At 43.3% G+C, this 23,586-nt stretch overlaps 1 protein-coding gene across 3 annotated transcripts; it reads left to right on the top strand.

The window, feature by feature from the left end:
• Positions 1-1,838: 1,838 nt before the first annotated feature.
• LOC125286707 (neuronal acetylcholine receptor subunit beta-2-like) lies at positions 1,839-16,939 on the top strand. 3 transcript variants are annotated; one of them, XM_048231937.1, is made up of 7 exons: positions 1,839-2,397; positions 2,530-2,652; positions 10,724-10,869; positions 11,439-11,483; positions 12,601-12,710; positions 14,663-15,686; positions 16,708-16,939. In XM_048231937.1, the coding sequence occupies exons 2-7, from the start codon at positions 2,598-2,600 to the stop codon at positions 16,855-16,857; spliced, it is 1,530 nt and encodes a 509-aa protein (XP_048087894.1). In that variant the 5' UTR covers positions 1,839-2,397; positions 2,530-2,597; the 3' UTR covers positions 16,858-16,939. The 3 variants fall into 3 exon arrangements, with proteins under 3 accessions (XP_048087894.1, XP_048087893.1, XP_048087895.1); XM_048231938.1 differs by having other exon boundaries at positions 1,857-1,921; XM_048231936.1 differs by having other exon boundaries at positions 1,839-2,652.
• The last annotated feature ends 6,647 nt before the right edge of the window (positions 16,940-23,586 follow it).

Below are 23,586 nucleotides of genomic sequence, written 5' to 3'. Positions count from 1 at the left end.
TCAAAAGGTGATTGGACAGTGGTTGCTGTCCAGGCATGGGTCCTCTGACTGAAAGTATAGATCACTTTGAAAAAGTAATAAAAAGAAAATCAGCCACCACCGGCGCTCTCCAAGGTCCTGAAATCTGGTTACCATAGCCAAAACGACAAAGGAAATCTCACCTTTATGAGAATAGCCTGTGGCTTCCAACAATGCTCTGAACAATAAATAATAATTGTACTGACATTACAATAACACCTTAATAGAATTGTGCCAATATCAGGCATTCCCTGCTTGACAAAAGAGGCCTTATTGACTAATAGTCTGGTTAGTGACAGATAGATTGCTTAATAATAATGAACATGAGTACATGAATGCTCAATATTTGCATTAAAATATATATTTTTAAAAAAATGTTTATTATGAAGAGTGGCAAGATGTATCAGCACCTACTGATCTGTGTTGTTATGTGCGTGTGTTTACATAAGGGCTTTCAGACATCAAAGGAAAGGTAACCTGTAGATGGGCCACTTGGCAGGTTGCCACATCGACTGCTGTGTTTGTTTGCGTGTGTGGGTTACGGGCAGCTTTGCCTCCCTGCTGATCCACTTATACATCCCTGTCCAAAGCAGGTGTGGGCTTTCTTTTGATGCCCTTTCTGGTGTGCACTTTTGCAGTCCACTTATGTGCAACCTCTTGTTCAAGGACTTCATGTATGTTGTCCAGCCTGACCTGGAAAATGCATTTATCACCACACCTGCCCCCTTCTGCTACTCACACAACAGGTGCATTTTTTCACCTCTCTCGCTATCTGTCACACACACACACACACTCTCTCTCTCTCTCTCTCTCTCTCACGCACACACACACACACAATAAAGTAACGCTAACATCGAATAGGGTAGAAGAGAAGGATGCTAATTTGATTCACTAATCTAATTGTGAGGAAAGTGCTTGTTTGTTCCCACAGAGCCATGTTATATGGATACATTGCAAGTGTGTGTTTGGGGTTATCGCTTCATGGCACAGGATTTTATGTACTTGTGAGTGCAAATAAGAGGTCCCAATCTAATTTAAAGTCATTTTATGATGCTCTGATGCTGATGGCGATGTCAGTTCAGCAGAGCGTTTTTCAGTCTAAGTGTGCATTGTGATATTATTGCAAACACTATCACAAACATGTAGGTAATGTGACGCCTTCCTATCGATTATCCTCACTACTGAGCTGATGTCTCTGTGAAACATGAACACATTAACTTTGTATGTGTGTGTGTGAGAGAGAGTGAGAGGGAAAACTAATATACCATAATTAGGAATTCTGAAGACCATTTACATGCATTTAATGTGTGTTGATCTGTGTTTCTACTATGTCACAGCATCACTCTTATCTCAGAGAGAGAGAGATAGAGAGAGAGACTGAGACAACTCTGTCCTGTTTTAGCCTAAAGGGTGTTAAGCATGTGTGCAAATGTGTGTTGGCCTTATTGCATGTAGCCTACATGTCCATCTCCATATGGCAGACATTATGCTCATTAAATCTATTCATGGTTTTAACAGCTATTTCATAGCATTGCCAGTGATTGACAATGTGAATTTTCTGGTACAAAAAGGGTTAGGGAAAGGTCTATGTGTGGTTATAGAGGAAGGTAACCATTCATTACATCCTAATCATTTCAGAAAAAAAAATCCAAGCTTTACTCCAAGAGATATAGTTAGATCCTAGGCTACAACTGACTTGAATGGAGTTGACCTGTCAGTGTAGTTTGTGCACGCGCATGTGTGCCGGCCGATACATGCGCCCTTGCATTGTCTTATGACGTGTTTTTGTGCACTAACTCACGGAGGGAACCTACTTTTTTATTCATCTGATAAAAATGGCGACCATTTGTACCATGGGGGAAGATTTTACATTTAAAGACATTTTTAGCAAGGGAACATGAAAGTAAGCTTCAGTTACTTAAGTTAACAAGAAGTGATTTCGTGATTGTTATCGGTCATGTTCACTGGAGTGGCTAGTAAGATGCTTTTAGTTGTCTTTGATCTGGCCGTGTGAGATTGCGTTCTCACCGTGCCCTAATTCCTTCGTTTGCATGCTTGTGAAAACTGATTCTTGTTCCGCACAGATGTCAACGCAGTTTACTCCATACGCTTGCTAGAGTCCTGGACCGAATGTGCGTGCGCGGAAAGACAGAATGACAAATTGAAGGGATTGCAGGCATTTACTTTGCCCCTGTCTGTCTTCTTTGAATGAGCGGAATGAATCGAATATATATTTTGCGTATTTTGGTGTCAATAGTACACCTGCCAACGCAAGACACGGTGAATTTATCGGGGACAGTCTAACTTCCGAAGAGGTAGACATCTCCCCGTCAACCGGGACGTTAGCCTTACTGACGCACAGGGCAGCAGCCCACAGAAGTGAGCCCACGCGCCTGGATTCCTCTTTGCCTCGTGCTGTGCACCTACACAGCGGAGATGTTCCCTTCCACATCCCCTTAACGGGACATTCATGTGTTCGTTTGTTTTGTTTATTTTTTCTTTGGATTGAAGGAAGGCGAGGGGCAAGCCAAACGGTCCATTTCCAAGTTTGGTGAGCGGGCGACCGGTGTTACAAGGCAATGGCAGTCCCAGTGACTTCAGTATCGTTACTCGCTCTCCTTGCACTCGTTTCAAGTAAGTAAATACCCTATTGAGATGTTATTTACAGTAAATTCAAAATTGACAGCATGATATGACAAATGTTGTGTTTTAACCTGTCAGTGTGCTCGTTGTCGTGTCACATCAGGGATTTTTTCTATCGCGCTCTGTTTTGTCTTTTATTGTATGGGTGCTGAGCCCCGGTTCCCGGAAAAATAACGAGTTTGTATAGAATGAAACGACCCACGTGCTGCAGCTTTCTAGAAGGGGTGTAAGAAGGGTAACACAATGACTAGGCCTACACCATGAGGTTTAACTATTAACACATCCTGTCTGAAGAAAGTGTGACACGTAGATTTTCCTGGCACGTGATGCACGGCACGCCTCGGTAAACTTCACGCTTGTGCTTCCATCAAGGGGCCACTCACCACTTAACTGTCAAATATACGCATGTATCCAGCATGTGGAAAAATATGCAGTGGCTATCACACTGCATATTAAAGTGATCATAGCCCATTTCACATTGATAGATAGCATTAATGACAACTTAGACCAATAGACTATTCACCACAATCCACTTTAAAATAAGACTGAAAGGCCTAGTTCTTACTTCAGTGGCATTCATTTTCGTTAATTTTAAAGTGTAAAGGGTTTGGTTGATGAATTGCTAAAATGCAGAAATGTCAGGATGTTCGTGTCTATAATGATATGACCTGGAATAAAGGCTGATTAGAAATAAGTCTTCCAGATTTATGGGGCGCTGATGTCATCACAGGCAACACACACACACACACACACACACACACACACACACACACACACACACACACACACACACACACACACACACGGTGCACTCTGAAGTTCAAGTAATCAATTTTATGACATTTTCAATAGCATGACCCTCAATTCAATTGTCATCACTGGGGGTACATTTCTTTATATTTTTGTATCTATAATCTACAGTGTGTGTGCGTGTGTGTGCGTGTGTGTGTGTGTGTGTGTGTGTGTTTGTCAATTCATGGATCTCTTCCTTGTGTTATTATCATTTTTACATCTAGGTATATTACCAAAGACCTCCCTTGGGGATATGTAACATATGGGTGCAACATCTGTAGCAGTTTGGATGTATGAGATCATAGACATGGAATGGCGGGCTTGGACATCACACCAGGAGTTGTTTCCTTCAGGGTCAGGGGTCATTGGTTAGGCTTGTGCATTAGTATCCAGGCAGTTGTAAGGTATAGAGGGTAGAAGAATGTGATGTGTTATTGAAATGTTGCCTGTAGTGGGAGTTTCTTTCTTATCTTCTGACAACCAATACCGTTCTGGCAAAACAATGGATACATAAGTTGTTGTACCAATGTGATTGTTGAATAGTTCAGGTCTGTTGTAGAGAGAATGTTTACATCCTCTTAGCATTCTAGACATCCATGATAGTCAAACCTTGTGCAATGTTATATGTAAATATGATCTAAGTTCTCTCTTATATAAATAATCCAGTGTTTGATATTGTTCAAAAACAAGCCAGTATAATTGTGACATGTGTGATAATGCCACACAAGAGGTCAGGTGTTGAAGTCATGAACCAGAAATGATGCATGACTGATCTGGACATGTTTGTCCTGCATGTTCTACTGTTTATGTTGCACTGTCCTATAGAGGTCCCAGCTCCAGACCCAGCAGACATGTTCTAATCTCGCAGCCCTTTCATGGTTCTTTGTGCTTGCCTGCATGTGTGCTCTCACGTACCTTAGCGTGTGGGTGACAGTGGCAAGCTACGTAGCGATTAGATTGAGAAGGTCTCGAGGGTGTTTGTGTGTGTGTGTGTGTGTGCGTGTGTGTGTGTGTGTGTGTGTGTGTGTGTCTGTGTGTGTGTGTGTGGTCTGGAAGGCGTGCTAACTCTGAGTATTATTAGATCTTTTGCTCAGTGAGTTAGAGCTGGAAGCTGCAGGAGGCCACAGACGCTCACACTTGTCAACATTAGCATGTCAATGAGAGGCATGCATCCCTACACTCACACACACACACACACACACACACACACACACAGACACACACACCACACATGTACTGACATACGCACACACATACTCACTGACCCCTCAAACCCATAGCCAGCATGCACAAACACAAGCATATGTCCAACACACTCACCAAACAAATCTGACCAGTCACGATTCAGAATACTTGTGTGGGCGTTGAAGTTGCAGCGTATGTGATGGATGTCTTGTGACCGTGGTGGCTGCAGTGTGATGCTTGCTGGACAGCTCCACGGAGGGTGCACTTGGGTGGACTGGATCTCACTCTCTCTCTCTCTCTCTCTCTCTCTCCCCCCCCTCCGACAGCTGAAGTCTCTTATTGGGATAGAAATTGACAGAAGTGGCACTTTGAGTTCAGATCGGGTAAAGCTTACAATTATACAGATATCAGTCTGGTCTAGCTTGGTCCACTCAGAATTTCACCAGACTACAGACAGCTTGGACAAGGGCAAGTGTTTTCATACTAAAACCAAACACTTAGGGCCATATTCTTCCATGGGCTTAAGTAAAAAAACAAAAACAAAAATGCGCAAGTACACACTTTTCAGCCCATGCACACTCTGCCCTTGACTTAAGTCTGTTATGCGCCATGAAGGCAGTCATACACTTCAGGAGGAGTTATGCCAAAATCTGGCCATTTCTTATGTAAACAATTCCTTCACGTAATATGCTGCCACTCACTTAAGCATTTTTTGCCAAGCACTTCTGAGGGCTGTATTAAGTAAAGTAAAAAAAAAAATAACTACAAAGTGAAACACCATATTGGCAGCAGGCTTAGTTCTAACAACACAAATACACAAGTACAAATAACTTTATAAAATAACAATATTTCAGTGTCAAATTTGGTGTTTCAAGTGCTGACATAGCATTATATTTTTCCAATGTCACATGGTTACATATTTTCTGACTTTATGTTAGGCTACATTGTTGCAAACCCCAGAGCCTAAATAACATGTTCAATATATCTATTACAGTAAAGATAAATTGTGAAATGTAAAATTGTACAAATGGTCAGGCCATAGTAATCATGCATATTCTCTACAGTTCACCATCATACTGTAGACCTTATTAATGTTTCGTTTCAATAGTGTCAGTGATGCAAGGGTTCATGACCTGTACTGTACTGACCCGGTACCATTACTGTAAACCAGACTGCGATTTGAACTGCAAATTATTAAAGACAAAATGATGCCGTACCTGCTTTTTTCAAAAAAGTGTGCACCTGGCCCATAGGCTTTTCATTAGTGCATCCTTTGAGCAAATATTTCTACTTTAGACTACAGAATCCAGAAGCATTTATGGCATCCTTTAGTTAAATAAATCAAGCACGAAGACTTGAGTCTGGCTGTTGAGTCCGACAAACTTATAGCAATATGGCAGTTTATTCTACGCGTGGCTTGAATGGGGGATTATTATTAAGCCCCGCATCAAGATTGTCAATTGATAGCCTGTTAAAATAAGCTTCATTAAGCCCATGGCCATAGGTTACCATTAAATCATAGCCCACTACCTTAAAGTCTTCTGTCCTCAACTTCTCCATAATGTCTCTCTCTCTCTATTCTCCACCCTGATGCAGCTGTGGCCTGTAATAAGAAGCTACTTGTTTCTCATTTGTTATAAAGTCTTCCAGCTAATCCGTCTTCCTCCAATGCTGTATTACTGAACAAAACAAATGGAATGAAATGTTATTGATAAGGTTACTGTAATGAGGAAGTCCATGTTTTACGTTTCATAGCAACCAAAATGAGCAAGGTTGTGGCTCAGTCTGGTTCAATTTGGAATAAGTCACTGCTCTTTTATGAGGCTGCCTTGATTCTGAACACACATGTTGTGGGTGTGACTGATGTGTATGGGAGAATGTGCGTAACTCAAAAGTGCGTAACTGGAAGCATGTAATAAAGGACTTAGGAGATTATAGCCAATAGTTAATGACATCATAGCCACTGCAGCTGAGTGGGGCAGTTATGTGGTGACAGCAATGTGTATGTGGACAGCAACATTGCCTAGTGGGATCAGTGTCATTGTACAGCGACACCACGGGTGCCTATTTGCAAACTCAATCACAGTGTAATGAGCGCAGCAAATCAGCACGTGTGCACCACTATATGGCTCCCAGAAAGAACACATACACATGCACACACACATCAGCGTAGCAGCACAGACAGACACACGCCACAGACAGACACACGCCATACAGTACATACAGTACAACAGCAACAGCACTGGAGCAACAACAGCTAGGGCTCATCTCAGCAGTGTCATATTGTCCATAAAGCACATAGCCATGCTGCCATTGGGGCTGTGTGTGTGTGTGTGTGTGTGTGTGTGTGTGTGTGTGTGTGGGTCTGTTAGTCTGGGGAGTAGGGAGTAGCTCCAGATGGTGAATCTCAATAATTTAGAACCTGAAGAACCTGCCTCTGACACGGGACAGTCTGTCCTCCCACGCTGTAGAGACAGACAAAAAAACTCCCCCGGCTCAGAGTGTCCAGAGCGGCTGGCCGATGGTTCCGTACCTGTGGGAAAGCGCAGGGATGGGGACAGATGTGGACTCTGAGAATCAAGGCTGCGTGGCAGCCCTTTGTCTGTAAAGAAAGGAATGGCGTGCTCCAGGGGTGATATTTAAGGGCCTCACCCCAGCTGCGTTTGTGTCTTTTGATCCGTTTCCCTCTCCTTTTCCCTTGTTTGTGTGCGTGTTGACGCATGTGTGGGCGAATGATGTGTGTAAGAGTTAATGTCTGCTTGTGTTTCCTGCGTGCTTCGTGTGAGATGTCAGAGGATGTGTGCTGGGCAGAGACAGAGAGTCCGTGGGGCTGTGCATTTTTTTTTTTGCTGTGTGAGATGAGGCCATTTTTATTTTAGAGCAGCTGAATAATTCACACAGACTTAAAGTGTACCAGAGTGGAACAGCAGTGTGTGTGTGTGTGTGTGTGTGTGTGTGTGTGTGTGTGTGTGTGTGTGTGTGTGTGTGTATGAGTGAGAGCGAGAGAGAGTAAGGGAGAGAGGAAGGAAGAGAGAGAGAGATAGAGAGAGTGAGTGAGAGCGAGAGAGTGAGGGAGAGAGATAGAGAGAGTGAGTGAGGGAGAGAGAGGAAGAGAGAGAGAAAGAGAGAGAGAGAGTGAGTGAGCTCAGAGAGAATGTCTGTCAGCTCAGGTTGTGTAGTGTTTGTTTGTTTTTGTTCAGGACCAACGTGAAGCAGTTCTTTATCTCTGCTGTTAAGGTGGCTTTTTTAAAGCCCGTATTAAACCTTAAGGTGTGCCATGCAAATGAATGTGTTCTGGATCAATGTGAGCAAGCTTATCTGAGATCTTGTTTAAAGCTCTCTGGATTGTTGAAGCATGTATATCATCAGAAGTGCCACTAGTATGCTGCAAACACTCACTATGTTAGTATTCAGTATTTTATTGAGATGAAGATGAAAGTTAATTTCCAATTATTCAAATCAGTTCCTGTTGGCTTGTTCAATGCACTGAAGAGGACTACTCAGCTGTTGTAAACAACATTTATCTATTTGGACTCAGCTCATTGTGATTTGCATGTAGAATGTACTTAGAAGAAGATATGAATAGTAGGATCAATCTTAAAAATAATTGAGGCTTATACGGGACTTGACTGTAGCTGTCATTATACTATTTGTGAAAAAAAGACATGTTAGGTGTTCATGCCACAAGTCTCATCATGCCTGTGAGCGGATTTAATAGTTTGACTTGACATTCTCGCAGACTTGTCATTCATTTACACATTCATGTAGTCATTACTAAATGGACAGTGTCCATCTTCGTTGGTCCAATCCATGAAAAGTGTCCATTTGATATTTGACTTCAATATTGCAGCAGAGTTCCTGTCCCTTGCAGTAGTGTGTTCAGTCCACAATAGCTTCTAATCATCATCGTTGTGCTGCTATGTCCCTGATTATTATGGCTTCGAATGAGTGTGGCTACAGGGCTCACAAAGGCTAACAGCGGAATACAAAGTCATGGTCTTTCACAGACTTCTGTGCATGGAACCGTCCCCAGATGCCTTGTATGAATCGATGACAAGGCTATGAGAGTTCTCCGTTTTGCATTACTCATCACTGATCTGTCATCTGTTCACCACTGATCAAGTCACAGTCACCCTACTGTTACAGCCATGGTCCAGAGTATTGGAACAAACAGAGGTTTGGTCGAAACCCATTAAGCTAACCAGCTAATAGCCACTAAGCACACACACTACAGGGAGCCTACTAATAAAAGCTGTCTAACTTGCAAACAATATTTTGATTAAATATTTGGCATTGTCATGCCTTAGAATTGATCTTATATTTTTTGTTGGGTTTTGGGGGGAGGGGTCAGCAGCTAGTAACTAATGGAGGCTTACAAGTGTGTTTGTCTCTCCCTCACGTGACCAGGTAGAATAAAAAAAAAAAAAAAACCTCAAATCTAAACGCAAATCTAAAATGTAGCCACTGACCGAAACATATACCTTTATTATGGTGCAAAGGTGCATAATCTCAACTCTGCACCATGTCTGCTAGTCATTTTCATCATCATTTCCTGGGATGCTGCATTGTCTTGCGCCGCTGAGGCGGGGGAGTCAGTGACTAAACGTTTATCTCTGGTGTTTGTGTTTATGCACTGTCAGCACACTGCAGTCCAGCTCATGATGGCCTTCGCACGAGAGATCATACTCACTTCACTAAGCACAGTGTGTGTGTGTGTGTGTGTGTTAAATACAGATGGAAAGAGAGACAGTAAAAGCATTACAACACTCATTAGCACTGCCTACAGTAGCTGTTGTGCTTATTAAAGCAAAAGCTGCTGAAATTGATTTGAGAAAGTTAGCAAGTGCGATGTGTGTGTCACTCATGCAGTCATGTGTTTGACACTGTAACAGGGGAGCAATGTCATTGCCATCGTATACAGAGCTATAAAGTTATAAAAGTGCTACAATCTGTTTCTGTACTGTAATCCAGTGCTTCTCAAAGTGTGGGGCGGGCCCCACTAGTGGGAAATAGAGACATGTCAGGTGGGGCGCAATGAACACGAGGACATTTTTTTTTTTTTTACAAGATCATAGATTCAAAACAAAATAGCCACACACAAACATAGGAGTCATAAACAGACCGACATATGAATTGAAATAGCACCTGATCCAGGAGACCAAGACAGGAAATGCAACATGGAACCATTGATGGGGTCAGGTGGGGCTTGAAAATTCCCCACTTCCAAAGTGGGGAATGACAGAAAAAGTGTGTGAGAACCACTGCTGTAATCTCAAAGGTTGCACTTTCAGAGATATCTGTCCCAGCCAGAAACCTTATCAAGTTTTTCCCGATGTTCACCGCACCTTCAGAGAACAGTGAGTCTCTTCCCTGAACATGATGGTCCATCAGTTAAGAACAGTATACAGTAAACATCAGTCTGGTCATCGTTAGCTCACACATCCACTTTATTTGATCAGTTAAACCAAGGCTATGCTCCAAGCCAGACATGTACAGTAATTTGGTGTAGATTTCTCCAAACTTTGGCCTTTTGCTCTGTGGCAAACAATGGTGCAGTGTATGTTTACAAACATTCTGAGGCCCTGAGCCCCTTAAAGCAAGCCCTGGGTTCTGAAGGCCAAGTGAAGAGGTCAGGGGATGGAGCACGGAGTGATTAGATGAGACGAGTGCATTATCGAGGGGGCGGGAGAAGCGTGCAAGCTGGTCAGAGAGCGCTGGAGGTGATACCATGGCGCCATGGGGGAGCGATTCAAACGGCGTGTTTACGCTAATCATGTTAATCATGTCAGATGGAGTAAACAGCTGTAGATGTTTTCATTTGTTTGTTTGTTTGTTTTTGGGCTTGCGTGCTAGTTTTGTTTTGAATTAAAAACGTTTTGCCAAATAATTAGTCTGTGTTTTTGATCTTAAGGTTCAGTTTGAGTAATGATTAAAGTTCATGTTATATTGATATTGATGCTGGCGTGATATTGAATGGTGTGATATTGAAATGATGACCAGTGTTTGTTTATGTGTGTGTCTGTGTGTGTGTGTGTGTGTGTGTGTGTGTGTGTGTGTGTGTGTGTGTGTGTGTGTATGTGTACAGTGGTGCTGAGTGCCGAGATCGAGGAGAGGCTGGTGGGTCAGCTGCTGTCACCTGAGAGGTACAACAAGCTGATCAGGCCAGCCGTCAACACAAGCCAGGTCGTCACCATCAGCATACAGGTGTCCCTGGCCCAGCTCATCAGTGTGGTGAGTGAACCACACACACACACACACACACACACACACACACACACACACACACACACACACACACACACACACACACACATGCGTGCATTGAGACTTACAATACAACAATATACATCTGTGTGCACAGTACTTATACATGTGTATGAATTTGTATATCAGATAGGAAATGAAAGTGCAGAGATTGCCGTGCCAAAGTGAAGGTTTTTGTATTTTTCAGCCTCACATTTTCTTTGTATGTATTCATACTAGCTGTATTATGCCGTGTGGTTAAACTTGGTTTTAATGAGGTCTTTCATGTTGTTTCATTAGGAGCCCTGTTTGCCACTGTTGCCCCCCTGTAGGATCAGACACATAAGTAGCACAGCGTTTGAAAGGGCTATTGAGTGTTGATGATTGTTGTTGTTATTGCATGATTATTCTAGCACATTACCAGTAGTATTCACGTCAATTGTTTCACAAAGAGATATATGTTCTCCTTATTATGTCAACTTATTGTTGAAATCCATTCATTGCATTGTGTAGCAGGCACCAGATGAGCACAACTAATTGTTTTTATTTCTTCCCAGAATGAGAGAGAGCAGATAATGACCACCAACTGCTGGCTCACACAGGTACGGCATACAGTATTTTATTTTTATTTTTGTTTATTTATTTGATAGGGACAATGTTCATTAATTAACAGACAAGTTACTTGCTGTAAACAAGTCAGAGTTAGCTACAAGTGCTAGTTTTCATCTGTTGTCCCTAGCCAGATCTGAACAGGCACCCTAAAATGCAAAAGTTGATAAAAAATACAGTAGCAATTTTAAAAAGACAGCAGCGATTTAAAATAAATATGAGCATGCCCTCAAACAGACACAGCTATTGCTCACCTCACCTAACCCTCCACTTAATTACAGTACAAAGTAAGAATACAGTATAAATACAGAAAAAAAGAGAAAAGAAAAAGGCAATCAAAGAAAAGTATGTTCATGGACTGAAGTATGTGTCCATCTGAACACCCTTTCTGTGTTTTTAGTACATATGTGTCCATCTGAACACCCTTTCTGTGTTTTTAGTACATATGTGTCCATCTGAACGCCCTTTCTGTGTTTTTAGTACATATGTGTCCATCTGAACGCCCTGTCTGTGTTTTTAGTACATATGTGTCCATCTGAACACCCTTTCTGTGTTTTTAGTACATATGTGTCCATCTGAACGCCCTGTCTGTGTTTTTAGTACATATGTGTCCATCTGAACACCCTTTCTGTGTTTTTAGTGCCCAATTAGGTAACACTTTATAATAACTACACACAATTCATCATTTATTAAGCCTTTATTACTTATTAGTTAATGTGTCTATGTGTGTATGTGTTTGTCTCTGTCTGTGTGTGTATGTGTATGTGTGTGTGTGCATGTGGGGGAGGACTATTTGTGTATCTGTGTGCATGCGTGCGTGTGAGGGCACGGTGCTGCATCCGCTCGTATGCATGGCCTCTCAGAGCGCTCAGCATAAACAAACTTAACTCAGCAAATCACAGGTGCATCTGCCTCACACACATCTGTGTATGAATGTGTGAGTTTCTTTTTTTGTGTGTATGTGTGTGTGTGTGTTTACACAGGAATGTACAGCAGTTGTTATTTAATTTTTTTGTATATTCATCTCTATCTCTCCTTTGTGTGTGTGTGTGTGTGTGTGTGTGTGTGTGTGTGAATGTATGTGTGTGTCTGTGTGAGTGATTCCTTCAGATCTGGAATGATTACAGGTTAATATGGGATCCTGATGAGTATGAGGGCATCAGAAAAGTTCGCCTTCCGTCTCAACACATCTGGTTACCGGATATCGTCCTGTACAACAAGTGAGAAGGGCTTTTCATGTTTATGTTGATGGTAATTTTGATACCATAGATTTAATAGAGACCCAGTCAGACCAATAGTATGAAAAATCAGGAACAGAGTTTATTTACAATGATGTGCATCAAGGGAGAGACAGCATGACTTCACCTAAAGATCCATCAGCTGCTCTAACTAGACAAGGAAATAGTTAGAGTTTAAGTATCCTTCCAGGCTGACGGGAGATGGCATTGGTCATCCCATCTCACATGGACTACACTGAATCAGACCATGATTAGTGGCAGCCTGGCAATCCGGAGCAGATAGCTACTGACGCAGCCATGCAGAACAGTGAAACACTGCAAAGTCATAATATTCCTGCTTATCTCTAAACACAGTCACACAGAGATATACACAGGGACAGTACAAATATCATACAGTCATTACATAGAATCATACTTTTAGTATCAAAGTGACCTTCTAATGAGAAATGCAGAACATTAAACCACATATTGGAATATTGGACATAATGTTCTATTCCACTTTCTCTCAATGTTCACTCACCACACACAATCTAGACTTTATCACAACAAATAAGAGAAATGAGGACAGTCACACGCCCTGCAATCTAATTTTAGTTTTCACTGTAGTGTGAAGTGGAACTTCAGTTATTTCAGTCTAATTTGTGTCATCCATTCATGTTTTCTCAGTAATGTAAGATGTTATCTCAGTAGTGTCTGCTGAGGTGTGTGTGTGTGTATGTGTGTGTGTGTGTGTGTGTGTGTGTGAGTGTGTGTGTGTGAAAGAGAGAGAGAGAGGGGGGGAGAGAGAGAGAAATATATATGGTCATTAGAAGAATAGATGAAGAGATTGAGTTATTGGCAGAATTGCACAAGAAGATAATATTGTTCAGTTTTAGATTCTTGGTCTGATGTTGTATAGTAGGTACAAGAACAAGGAATAATGGCACAGAGACTATAATTTAAAAACACAAACAATACTAAAACATTTGGTCAGACATCTAAGACAATTAATTCTACATAGCACCATGCCTAATGTCTATGCTCTTGAACACATACATATGACATTTAGTCTGCCAAAGTCTATGTGAATTTAAAGATGCATTTTAAATAAGCGTTTCACTTTACAAGCACAATGTTAATCTAAAATGTTAATCTGATGTGTCCAACACTATGGGGGGGCCTTGCTCTAACCTTGCTCAAGGAGAGTGTTTTTAAGAGCAGTCCCAGCGAGGGAGATGGGGATTAGGATTAACAGCTGCAGCGTAATCTGGGTCAGGGCTAATCCATACCTGAACATCAGTACTGTGACCCTGACACCAGAAACTAATTGAGACTGCTGGGGTGAAAGACATTCGTGTGTGTGTAGACCACAGTGTTAAATGGTTTTTGACTATGTGTGTGTGTGTGTGTGTGTGTGTGTGCGTGTGCGTGTGCGTGTGTGTGTGTGTGTGTGTGTGCGCGCGATAGTTTTTTGTCAAAAATAAATTAAAACATTGATAAATTGTAATATTCTTGTGCCTATGACAGTGTCTTCATCGTCCAAACTGCAAGACTCTTACTTATTCAGAGTTGGTCTTGGCCTCACAGTGCTTACTGTAGTGTCACTCTAATTGATCAGTTGGTCTAATTGATCCACTCTCACCTTTTACCCTAATGAATACCTTCGTAAAATTGACCGCCACAAACATGAAGGACAGTTAGGTACACAGATGAAGACAGAGGTTGTCTGTGGGCTAAAATCATTGCAACCTTTCAGTTCACCAGGACGTATTTATAGGGACCAAAAGATTGTCCTTACATGTCCATGTGGTTTGTCATTATGTGATTTTTCAAGTTTGTTTTACAATAGGTTTGTTTATGTGTTTGCTTATGTCTGTGTACATGTGTTTAATTTGCTGAAATGTGTGTGTGTGTGTGTGTGTGTGTGTGTGTGTGTGTGTGTGTTCCTCTATCAGTGCTGATGGGACATACGAGGTGTCCTTCTACTCTAATGCGGTGGTGACTTACAATGGTGAGGTGGCCTGGCTACCTCCAGCCATCTACAAAAGCGCCTGCAAGATCGAGGTGCGCGACTTCCCCTTCGACCAGCAGAACTGCACGCTCAAGTTCCGCTCCTGGACCTACGACCACACAGAGATCGACCTGGTGCTCATGTCCGACTTTGCCAGCCGCGACGACTTCAAGCCGAGTGGCGAATGGGACATCGTCTCACTGCCCGGCCGCAAGAATGAGGACCCGAATGACGACACCTACCTGGACATCACCTACGACTTCATCATCAAGCGCAAGCCGCTCTTCTACACCATCAACCTCATCATCCCCTGCGTCCTCATCACCTCCCTGGCCATCCTGGTGTTCTACCTGCCGTCCGACTGCGGTGAGAAGATCACCCTGTGCATCTCCGTGCTGCTGGCCCTCACCGTGTTCCTCCTGCTGATCTCCAAGATCGTGCCGCCCACTTCGCTGGCCGTGCCGCTCATCGGCAAGTACCTGATGTTCACCATGGTGCTGGTGACCTTCTCCATCGTGACCAGCGTGTGCGTGCTCAACGTGCACCACCGCTCGCCCAGCACGCACACCATGCCGCCATGGGTCAAGCGCCTCTTCCTCGTGCGCCTGCCGGCCTTCCTCTTCATGCGGCGGCCCGGCGGCAGCTCCAACGTGCGCGAGCGCTTCCGCCACAGGCACCGCAAGTGCTCCTTTTCCGACCCCAAAACGGGAGAGGCCGCCGGTCAGGGAGGCTCCGCCGGAGGAGGAGGAGGAGGAGGAGGGTCCGGCGACTCGCCCTCCACGTTCTTCGTGAACGAGGACTCGGCGAAGCGCTACGGCTGGCACTCGGGCGACCTGCCGGAGAGTGGCGCCAGCGGGACGGAGTTCCGCCGCCGCATGACCCTCCGCTGCAACGTGGACGTGCAGGAGGCCGTGGACGGCGTGCGCTACATCGCCGAGAAGATGAAGACGGAGGATGACGACGAAGGGGTAGGTGTGCTCTCCCAATGACTTAGCAAAGATTTCTGTAACACTTTATAGTAACTACACACAATTCATAATTTATTAAGGATTTGTAAACTATTGTAAACTATTATAAATGCTTAACAAATGATGAATTGTGTGTAGTTACCAAGATTTCTTTAAAAGAAATGCTTAAGTTAAGCATTAGGAGTTTTCACACTGTGTACAACTGTGTAGTTGTGTTCAGGGCGTCGCCAGACGATTTTGTCAGGGCATCAGCCCTGAATGTTTTGAGTGTAGCCCCGAATGTATTTGTCAAAGTTGACTAACAAATATGAAACCATTATTCCGATCGTGCATTGAAACTTTGAGATGAGATGGACCTATTTATCAAACATACAAGCAGGACAGGACACGGGTCTCTCACTCTTCATGCAGCAGATCTGACTTGAACATACATACAATACAAAATGGAATTCACACGCGCGAGAGAGTGAGAGTCAGTTCCAGGGTTGGGCATATTATTGTTTGCATTTCCTATTTGGTATAAGAAGTTATAAGGAAATCATAAAGGCAAGGAGGCGGTGGAGTTATGCTGTTCTCGTCAAGTCTACAAGTTCAGGTTTGTTATCAGCCTACCCTGCACTCGGCGGGAAGCCCTGAATGTTTTCAACTGCTAGTGCCGCCCCTGGTTGTGTTTGTGGTATGCGTGTATTGCATTCACTTTACTAAGGTTCCTTGAGGGACTGTCTTGTTGTACATTACTGCTACCTGCTGGTCTGCCTGGAAATGTAACAGCCAGCCATGGTGACTGCATGAATATTTAATGTTCCCCTTCACTACAAAAGACATAGCATCTTTTATACTGATACCAGAGAGCTCTGCTACACTGGTTTGTGATATCTCTCATTGTTCAGTCACTCTTTGGATTCTCGCTTAAATAAGAATCAGTCTGGTCAAGATCTGCCAGTCCAATGAAATGGGTGTTATTAACGAATCCTTTTCCCAACCCCCTGTTTCCTTTCTCTGCCCGAATGCTCTCCATTAGATCATCGAGGACTGGAAGTATGTGGCCATGGTGATCGACAGGCTGTTCCTGTGGGTGTTCGTGTTGGTCTGTGTGACCGGCACGATAGGACTGTTCATGCAGCCGCTGTTTCAGAGCCTGAACACGCCCACGGTGGACGACGGCGAGTGAGCGGGGACAAAATAGCCCTCTCTTCACGACCCCCTCATAATGGACAAGGAGCTGAAGAGCTCTCAGACCTCCTGATCACGCCCTTCCCTTTCCACCCCACAACCTACTACCACATGTTTACTACCCAGCTGCTGTTATAACCTGGAGAACAGAAGAGAGAAAGAGAGAGAGAAGAGAGAGAGAGGAAAGAGAAGATACCCCCAAGCCCTGCACTAGCCCTTGTCCACCACTCACACACTCTCTCACACACTTGACGTGCGTAGACACATGCCTGCACACACTCCCTCATGTACAGTGCATACAGATACACACACACACACACACACATACAGCCACTACAACATGTTGCACTGTGACCCTCCTTGCACTATGACTTGCTGAACTCTTCTAACGCTGGCCTAACTTAACCAAACACAGCCCAGCACTGTCCCTGCCAAATCTACACAGACACATCCACGGAGTAGACCTCGAACAGTTTGACCGACAAATTAAAACTCAGGACTACATTGCAGCTTTTGATTCTTCCGCTTTCTTGTCATCTTGTTTCTTTATCCCTCTGTTACAATAATCCGAACTCACGGTTGCTTTAATATTCTCCTCCGTAACACTATACTGCAAGTGGCTGTTTCGAGGGCACACATTACGTCCTTCATGCAAGCTTCAAATGCTCTGTCATAAAGTTGTAAGCATGGATAATCATGTATACCAGCTTTGTAAGCACCAGCTTGAAGTCTTATACCAGGCCTTTCTGATTTCATTCCTTATTCCATGCTTATAACTCGGTTATAGATATATGTGTAGGCATAGGGCAGTCAGCAGGACCCTTGATGTTGCCATATGTACGGCATTAATGAAGGACTCCCAGCATAGAACTGTAGCGAAGCCTGGTCCTGTCACGGCTGTAATGTCTGACCATTTAACTCAGATGGAGATAAATCGTGTGTGCAAAGAAAGACTTTCAACTGGCTGTTTGGTTTATATCATAAAAAGAGAAGTCATTTCTGCACTGTTTTGACATTTTCTTTGAATTTTATTGTTCAGTTTGCTTTGCCCCAAAGAAGCACACAAGCTGAGAGGCAAACAATTTCATGTAGAAAATGCAATGGGATTCTGGACAGAAATAAACATTCAGGAAAAGAAGTAATGGGATGAGAGAGAAAGAGTGAGTGGGACATGGGATGGGAATGAAGCAACACTACAAAGCAAAGCAAACATACTTTACAGGTTTAGCCATTATGTCCATGAAGAAATTATATAACACAAATGTTTACTTTTTAGATTGTATGTGTACTTTTATATTTTGATTGGTTTTGAGACAGTAAATCTGAAAGCCTACACACTTGGCTTTCATTTCTTTCTTTGTTACATCTAACTCAAACACCTTCTTTCGAAGAATAATTTTGGGATAGTGCTTTAAAAAGTACGGAGCCCAGGAGGTGTCATTGCAAGATATTTTTGTGATACATTCGAGTGAATGTGCGCTCATTTTACTAAATCGTGCACACGTTTTACTAAATTGTGCACTCATTTTACTAAATTGTGCTCTCAAATTACTAAATTGTGTTTTTAGATAGCCCAGGAGGTGTCATTGCAAGATATTTTTGTGATACATTCGAGTGAATGTGCGCTCATTTTACTAAATCGTGCACACGTTTTACTAAATTGTGCACTCATTTTACTAAATTGTGCTCTCAAATTACTAAATTGTGCTCTCAATTTAGTAAATCGTGCGCACGATTTAGTAAAACGTGCACACGATTTAGTAAAACGTGCACACGATTTAGTAAATTGTACGCACGATTTACTAAATAGTGCTCTCAATTTAGTAAAACGTGCGCATAATTTAGTAAATTGTGCACATAATTTAGTAAAATGAGCGCACGTTTTCTGGATATATACCAAAAATATCTTGCAATGACACCTCCTAGGCTCCATAAAAAAGCACTATTGGGTTTCATTAAGTGCAACAATGCACAGACAGGGGAATTTGTCTGAGAAAGTGATTGTGGTGATTGCATGCTTGTCTTTTAATAAGCAGAGTGTTGGGACATAGAGCCTCTAGCCATTGAGCAGGTGTATGGGGATTGATAGGAGTCTAGACAGGATTAGCCAAATATACTGTACAAACTCATTCTATTATGGTCACTTTGTTATGCCACCTTGGGAAGTTGCATTCAGTAAAAAAGAACAGGGTGCAGACACACCATAATATACATTATACAGACAAAATAAAATGTTCACCTGGATGCAACACACCTGAGGAGTAGATATGGAGGAAAATCACAAATGTAAATTCATGAAAATGCCAATGTAAGCAGAAAAGTTTGCTTTAATTGTTTAAGTTGTGAAATCAATAGGCCAGTATGTCTTGACTCATTATGTCCTTTAGTTGGATGTGTAGGACAGCCTGGTTGTGTCTTTGCTTAGGTTTGCACTAAAACCTCAGATAAAACATTAGCTGGAGCACCTTGGCTGACTTCCTCAACCACAGCTCTAGCTGTGTGTCCTCTTTGTCTTCAAATGAGCTCCACGCCACGGCACACTGATTGGCCAGGTGGAAAATCTGCTGGGCTAATCGATTGCTCAATTGCAGGTTGCTGGACTGAAGCAAAGCAGAGACTGAGCCAGAGATATTATCTGTAAAACTCCAGCTCCTTCAAATCCCAGGATCCCATTTCCCCAGAATAGCCTGATGGGCAGGCTGTGGTGAGAGAGTGGGGCTGTGAGGTCAACGAGGTCACTGCAGTCCGAGCCAGATAACGTTCTCCTCGGTTAAGTGGTCAAGCACTCAACACCACAGCAGACCAGGGACCAGCCCAGCATCAGCACACAGCAGGGGCAACAGTACGTCTTATCTCAAACACACCACACACACACACACACACACACACACACACATACATACACACACACACACACACACACACACACACACACGCATACATGCACGCACATACACACACATACACACACACATACATGCACGCACGCACACACACACACACACACATACTGTACATGCACGCACACACACACACACACACACACACACACACACATACATACATGGTCACACACACGCACGCACACACACACACACACACACTATGGGGCTTTATTACATTCTAAACCCCATACAACATTTATCTACATACAATCAGATATTCTATATGCACACACAGATACATAGACAAATGAGTGTAGGTACAATATTTGCCTTCATCATTAAATCATGCCATGTTGTTCCCATTGCACTATTTGTTCTCTTAATCACTGTCAGAGGACCAGAAATGATATAGGACAATTTAATAAGTTCGGTGCATACCAACTGACACCTACTCTTTAACTGAAATACAGACTAGTTTCCGATCTAGTCTAGACCTGTTTCTTTTCTGCTGGACCACTTCCTATTTTATTCCCTTTTATCCGTTTATCAGTCCCCTCACAATTTATTTTGTCATTCAGTCATTTACACACTGTTTATGTCTAGCTCCTCTTGATTGATGTTTTTCTGCCAGACCTTACAGAATAATAAGTATGGTTTGCATTTGGATCAGGGAATATTCACAAGGAAGAATTTACCAATACACCAAAAATGTGGCAAAATAAAGGATGGATTAAAACCAATGACTGACTAATGTATGGAGCCAGCCAGGACTCTCTGCAATCTGACTATGGGCTGTGTTGAAATAGGACAACTGTCAGCGGTATGGACTTGGTCAGGTGAAGTGAAGTCTCGCTGTGTCTTGCATCCTCTGTTAGCTGGCTGGAGTGGAGTGGAGAGCCCTGCTGTGCACAACATTCAAGAAACACATGGCCAACACCAAGCTTTGTGCACTTAGAAAGATTTGAGCATAATGTGGGCTGATGGCTAGTCAAAATAATCCTGCAGGAGAGAGAGCATAGCTCCCTCTGCCTCCCTCTCAGTGTGCAGTGTGTGTGTGTGTGTGTGAGAGAGAGAGAGAGAGAGAGATGGAGGGAAGAGAGAAAGAGAAGGTTGTGCTGGGAGCTCATCATTCCTTTGACTCAGTGAAAGACGTGATTGGCTATCGAGCACTGCTGCCTGGTTGCTAAGCCTCCTGACCGAAAGGTCAGGCTGCGATGGGCGAGGCGGCCTGCAGGAGTCCGTGTGGTCGAGCTGGGGCTCCGAGCTGAAGGCTCATGACATGAGATGAGTCTGAGTCGGCAGTGAAGCGGCCAGACACTCCGCCAAGGCCTGCTTATTCAACACGCCCCACAGCACACCAGGCTGAGCAGATCTGCCCCATTCGGCTGTAGGCTCTCTCTTGCTCTCTTTCTCTCTCTCTCGCTCCCTCTCTCTCTCCTGCTCTCTCTGTCTCCCACTCTCACTCTCTTGCTCTCTCTGTGTGTGTGTGTGTGTGTGTGTGTGTGTGTGTGTGTGTGTGTGTGTGTGTGTGTGTGTGTGTGTGTGTGTGTGTCATCCCTGTGAGAATCAGTGTGTTATCACAATGTGCTTAATGCTAATACAACATCCAAATGTTAGTGACTTCATTAGAAAGCACAAGGCTCAGAGAGGCTATTATCATCCCATTCCCCTCATGGATTACTTACTTACACACACACACACACACACACACACACACACAGAGATAGAGAAAGAGAGAAAGAGAGAGAAAAGAGAGACAAAACACGAAACACAAACAGACGAACAGACGGACGGACAGAGAGAGTGCCAGTCAGATGTCAGAGCCTCATGACTCTATCTTTTAGTATTTAGCTCCTGTCCTCACTTGAGAGGTAAAGGGTTCCACGGTGTTCATATGCCTGTATAAGTCTTGGAAAGATGGTTTGTCCATATGATATTTAACATGATGTTAGCTTTCATGTCACCAATATGATTTGAGTGCTTTTTGGTATGAGGGTCCTTTATGGTCTTTCGGTAACCTGACAGTGTTCCAGAAAAGGTTAAATGAAGTCCTGGTCCTCTGAGCTGCAAGGTGATCATCACTGCTTTTTGTGTAATCAAATGGTTCATATGTATTCCTTACAGCTACAGTTTGTGTGGTGAGGAATAGGATTATGATCTTTAAAGGGATAACTTTAAAGGTATTTTAGCATATTATAGAGTCTTTATGATTCATAATACTGGTTTATAAATAAAGCCTTGTCATCCCCATCAATACTCATAATGATGTGTGTGTGTGTGTGTGTGTGTGTGTGTGTGTGTGTATGTGTGGAAAGAGGCTGAAAGATTATATATCGACCCTGTAGTACTGCTCCCCTAAAATACTGCCTGTATATTTAATTGCTCATTGAATCACCATTGCCTCATCCTCTGAAACATCAGATTCATGCCCGGGGTCCAGTTATTTAGAGGCAATATGGCTTATAGATCTGTTCCTTGTCACAACTCCGAGAGGGTCAGTCTGAAATGAGGCTCAGTGCTGCATGGCTGAATTATTTGCAGTATGCATACGCTGATGATCTATGTTCTATATGTGCCATCATGTAAGCCATTAGGTAAATATCTATATTGAATAAATGTGTGTGTGTGTGTGTGTATGTGTGTGTGCCGTCTTAATGCAGAGTTTTGCAGAAGCACAAGACACACACACACCCTGCACAATTTATACTGCTCATTCCAGCACTCTGATCAATATTTATGCTGCACATTTCAGCGGTCCTGTCCGTCCATGTTTCATGCTGCGTCGATATCTGCCTCTGCGCTCCCCACCAGAAGCCTGGACACTAGGCTGGGCTGGGCCTGCATGAGAGGATGAGCTGCTTAATGACTCACAGCGCCTGATCCCAGGCAGCCCCCCAGCAGGAGGAGGGCCACAGAGCAGCGCATGCGGCTGCACACGTCTCCCATGTCTCAACTATGGTGCAAGTCCACTAAAAACAAATAAAGAGACTTTTACAAAACATAAGATTATGTTTCTGTTTATTGTTTTTATTTGTTTTTGGATAACAAGGTGTTGAAACATAGTTTTGTAGTCTGATGCATTATTTTGGAGAGAGAAGTGGAGTACTTGCATTTTGTTTCTGTAGGATGAAACGATAGTCTAATAGTCTTTATATATATAATGTGTATGATGATTGATTTCATGGTTGGAGGAGGAAGGTCTTACTAGTTTGGCTGCCAACTAGTGGTTAGTAGTGTTAGATGTGTACAAAACATCCCTGCGTATGCAAATAACACATCACTGCGGCATGTCCGCAAGGGTTAGAAACGTGTGTGTGTGTCTGCATGTGTGCATGTGTGTGTGCGTGTGTGTGTGTGTGTGTGTGTGTGTGTGTGTGTGTGTGTGTGTATGTGTGTATGTACATGTGTATGTACATGTCTGTGTTTGTGTATGTGTGCATGTAGCTGCAATATAGTGCAAGCAATGAGTGTAAGTGTGTGCAACTCGTTTAATTAAGGGTGAAGGTCTGAGCCACAGAGAGTTTAATTGGGAGCCAGAGGTGGCACACGAGACCATGGAAATGCATTACTGGAGTTTAAATAGCAATCCAGCCAGCCATCTGCCCACAACCCTGCCTGTCATTGGGGCTCTGCGGTCACGGCAACACCGGGGGAGGACAGGGGTCAGGGGTCGGGGGTCACGGGTCCCTCTGAGCCCTCTGATCACGCTCAGCACAAGTCAGCAAAATTCAGACATATCTGCCACCCTCACTTGTCAATCCATCCTTTGAGTTGTGAGATGAAAGTGTGAAAGTGTATGAGTAGTCTTGAGTTGTACTTTTCTTTCTCTGATCGAGTGTGCA

This window comes from Alosa alosa, chromosome 21 (genome assembly GCF_017589495.1).
Source record: "Alosa alosa isolate M-15738 ecotype Scorff River chromosome 21, AALO_Geno_1.1, whole genome shotgun sequence".
Classification (NCBI taxonomy): Eukaryota; Metazoa; Chordata; class Actinopteri; order Clupeiformes; family Clupeidae; genus Alosa; species Alosa alosa.
This window is presented reverse-complemented; position numbering and strand designations above follow the sequence as displayed.

Coding starts and splice junctions, on each gene's coding strand:
- LOC125286707 (XM_048231937.1), top strand. CDS start 2,598: ATGGCAGTCCCAGTGACTTCAGTATCGTTACTCGCTCTCCTTGCACTC. Junction 11,484..12,600: donor CCAACTGCTGGCTCACACAG/GTACGGCATACA, acceptor TGATTCCTTCAG/ATCTGGAATGATTACAGGTT. Junction 12,711..14,662: donor GATATCGTCCTGTACAACAA/GTGAGAAGGGCT, acceptor TTCCTCTATCAG/TGCTGATGGGACATACGAGG.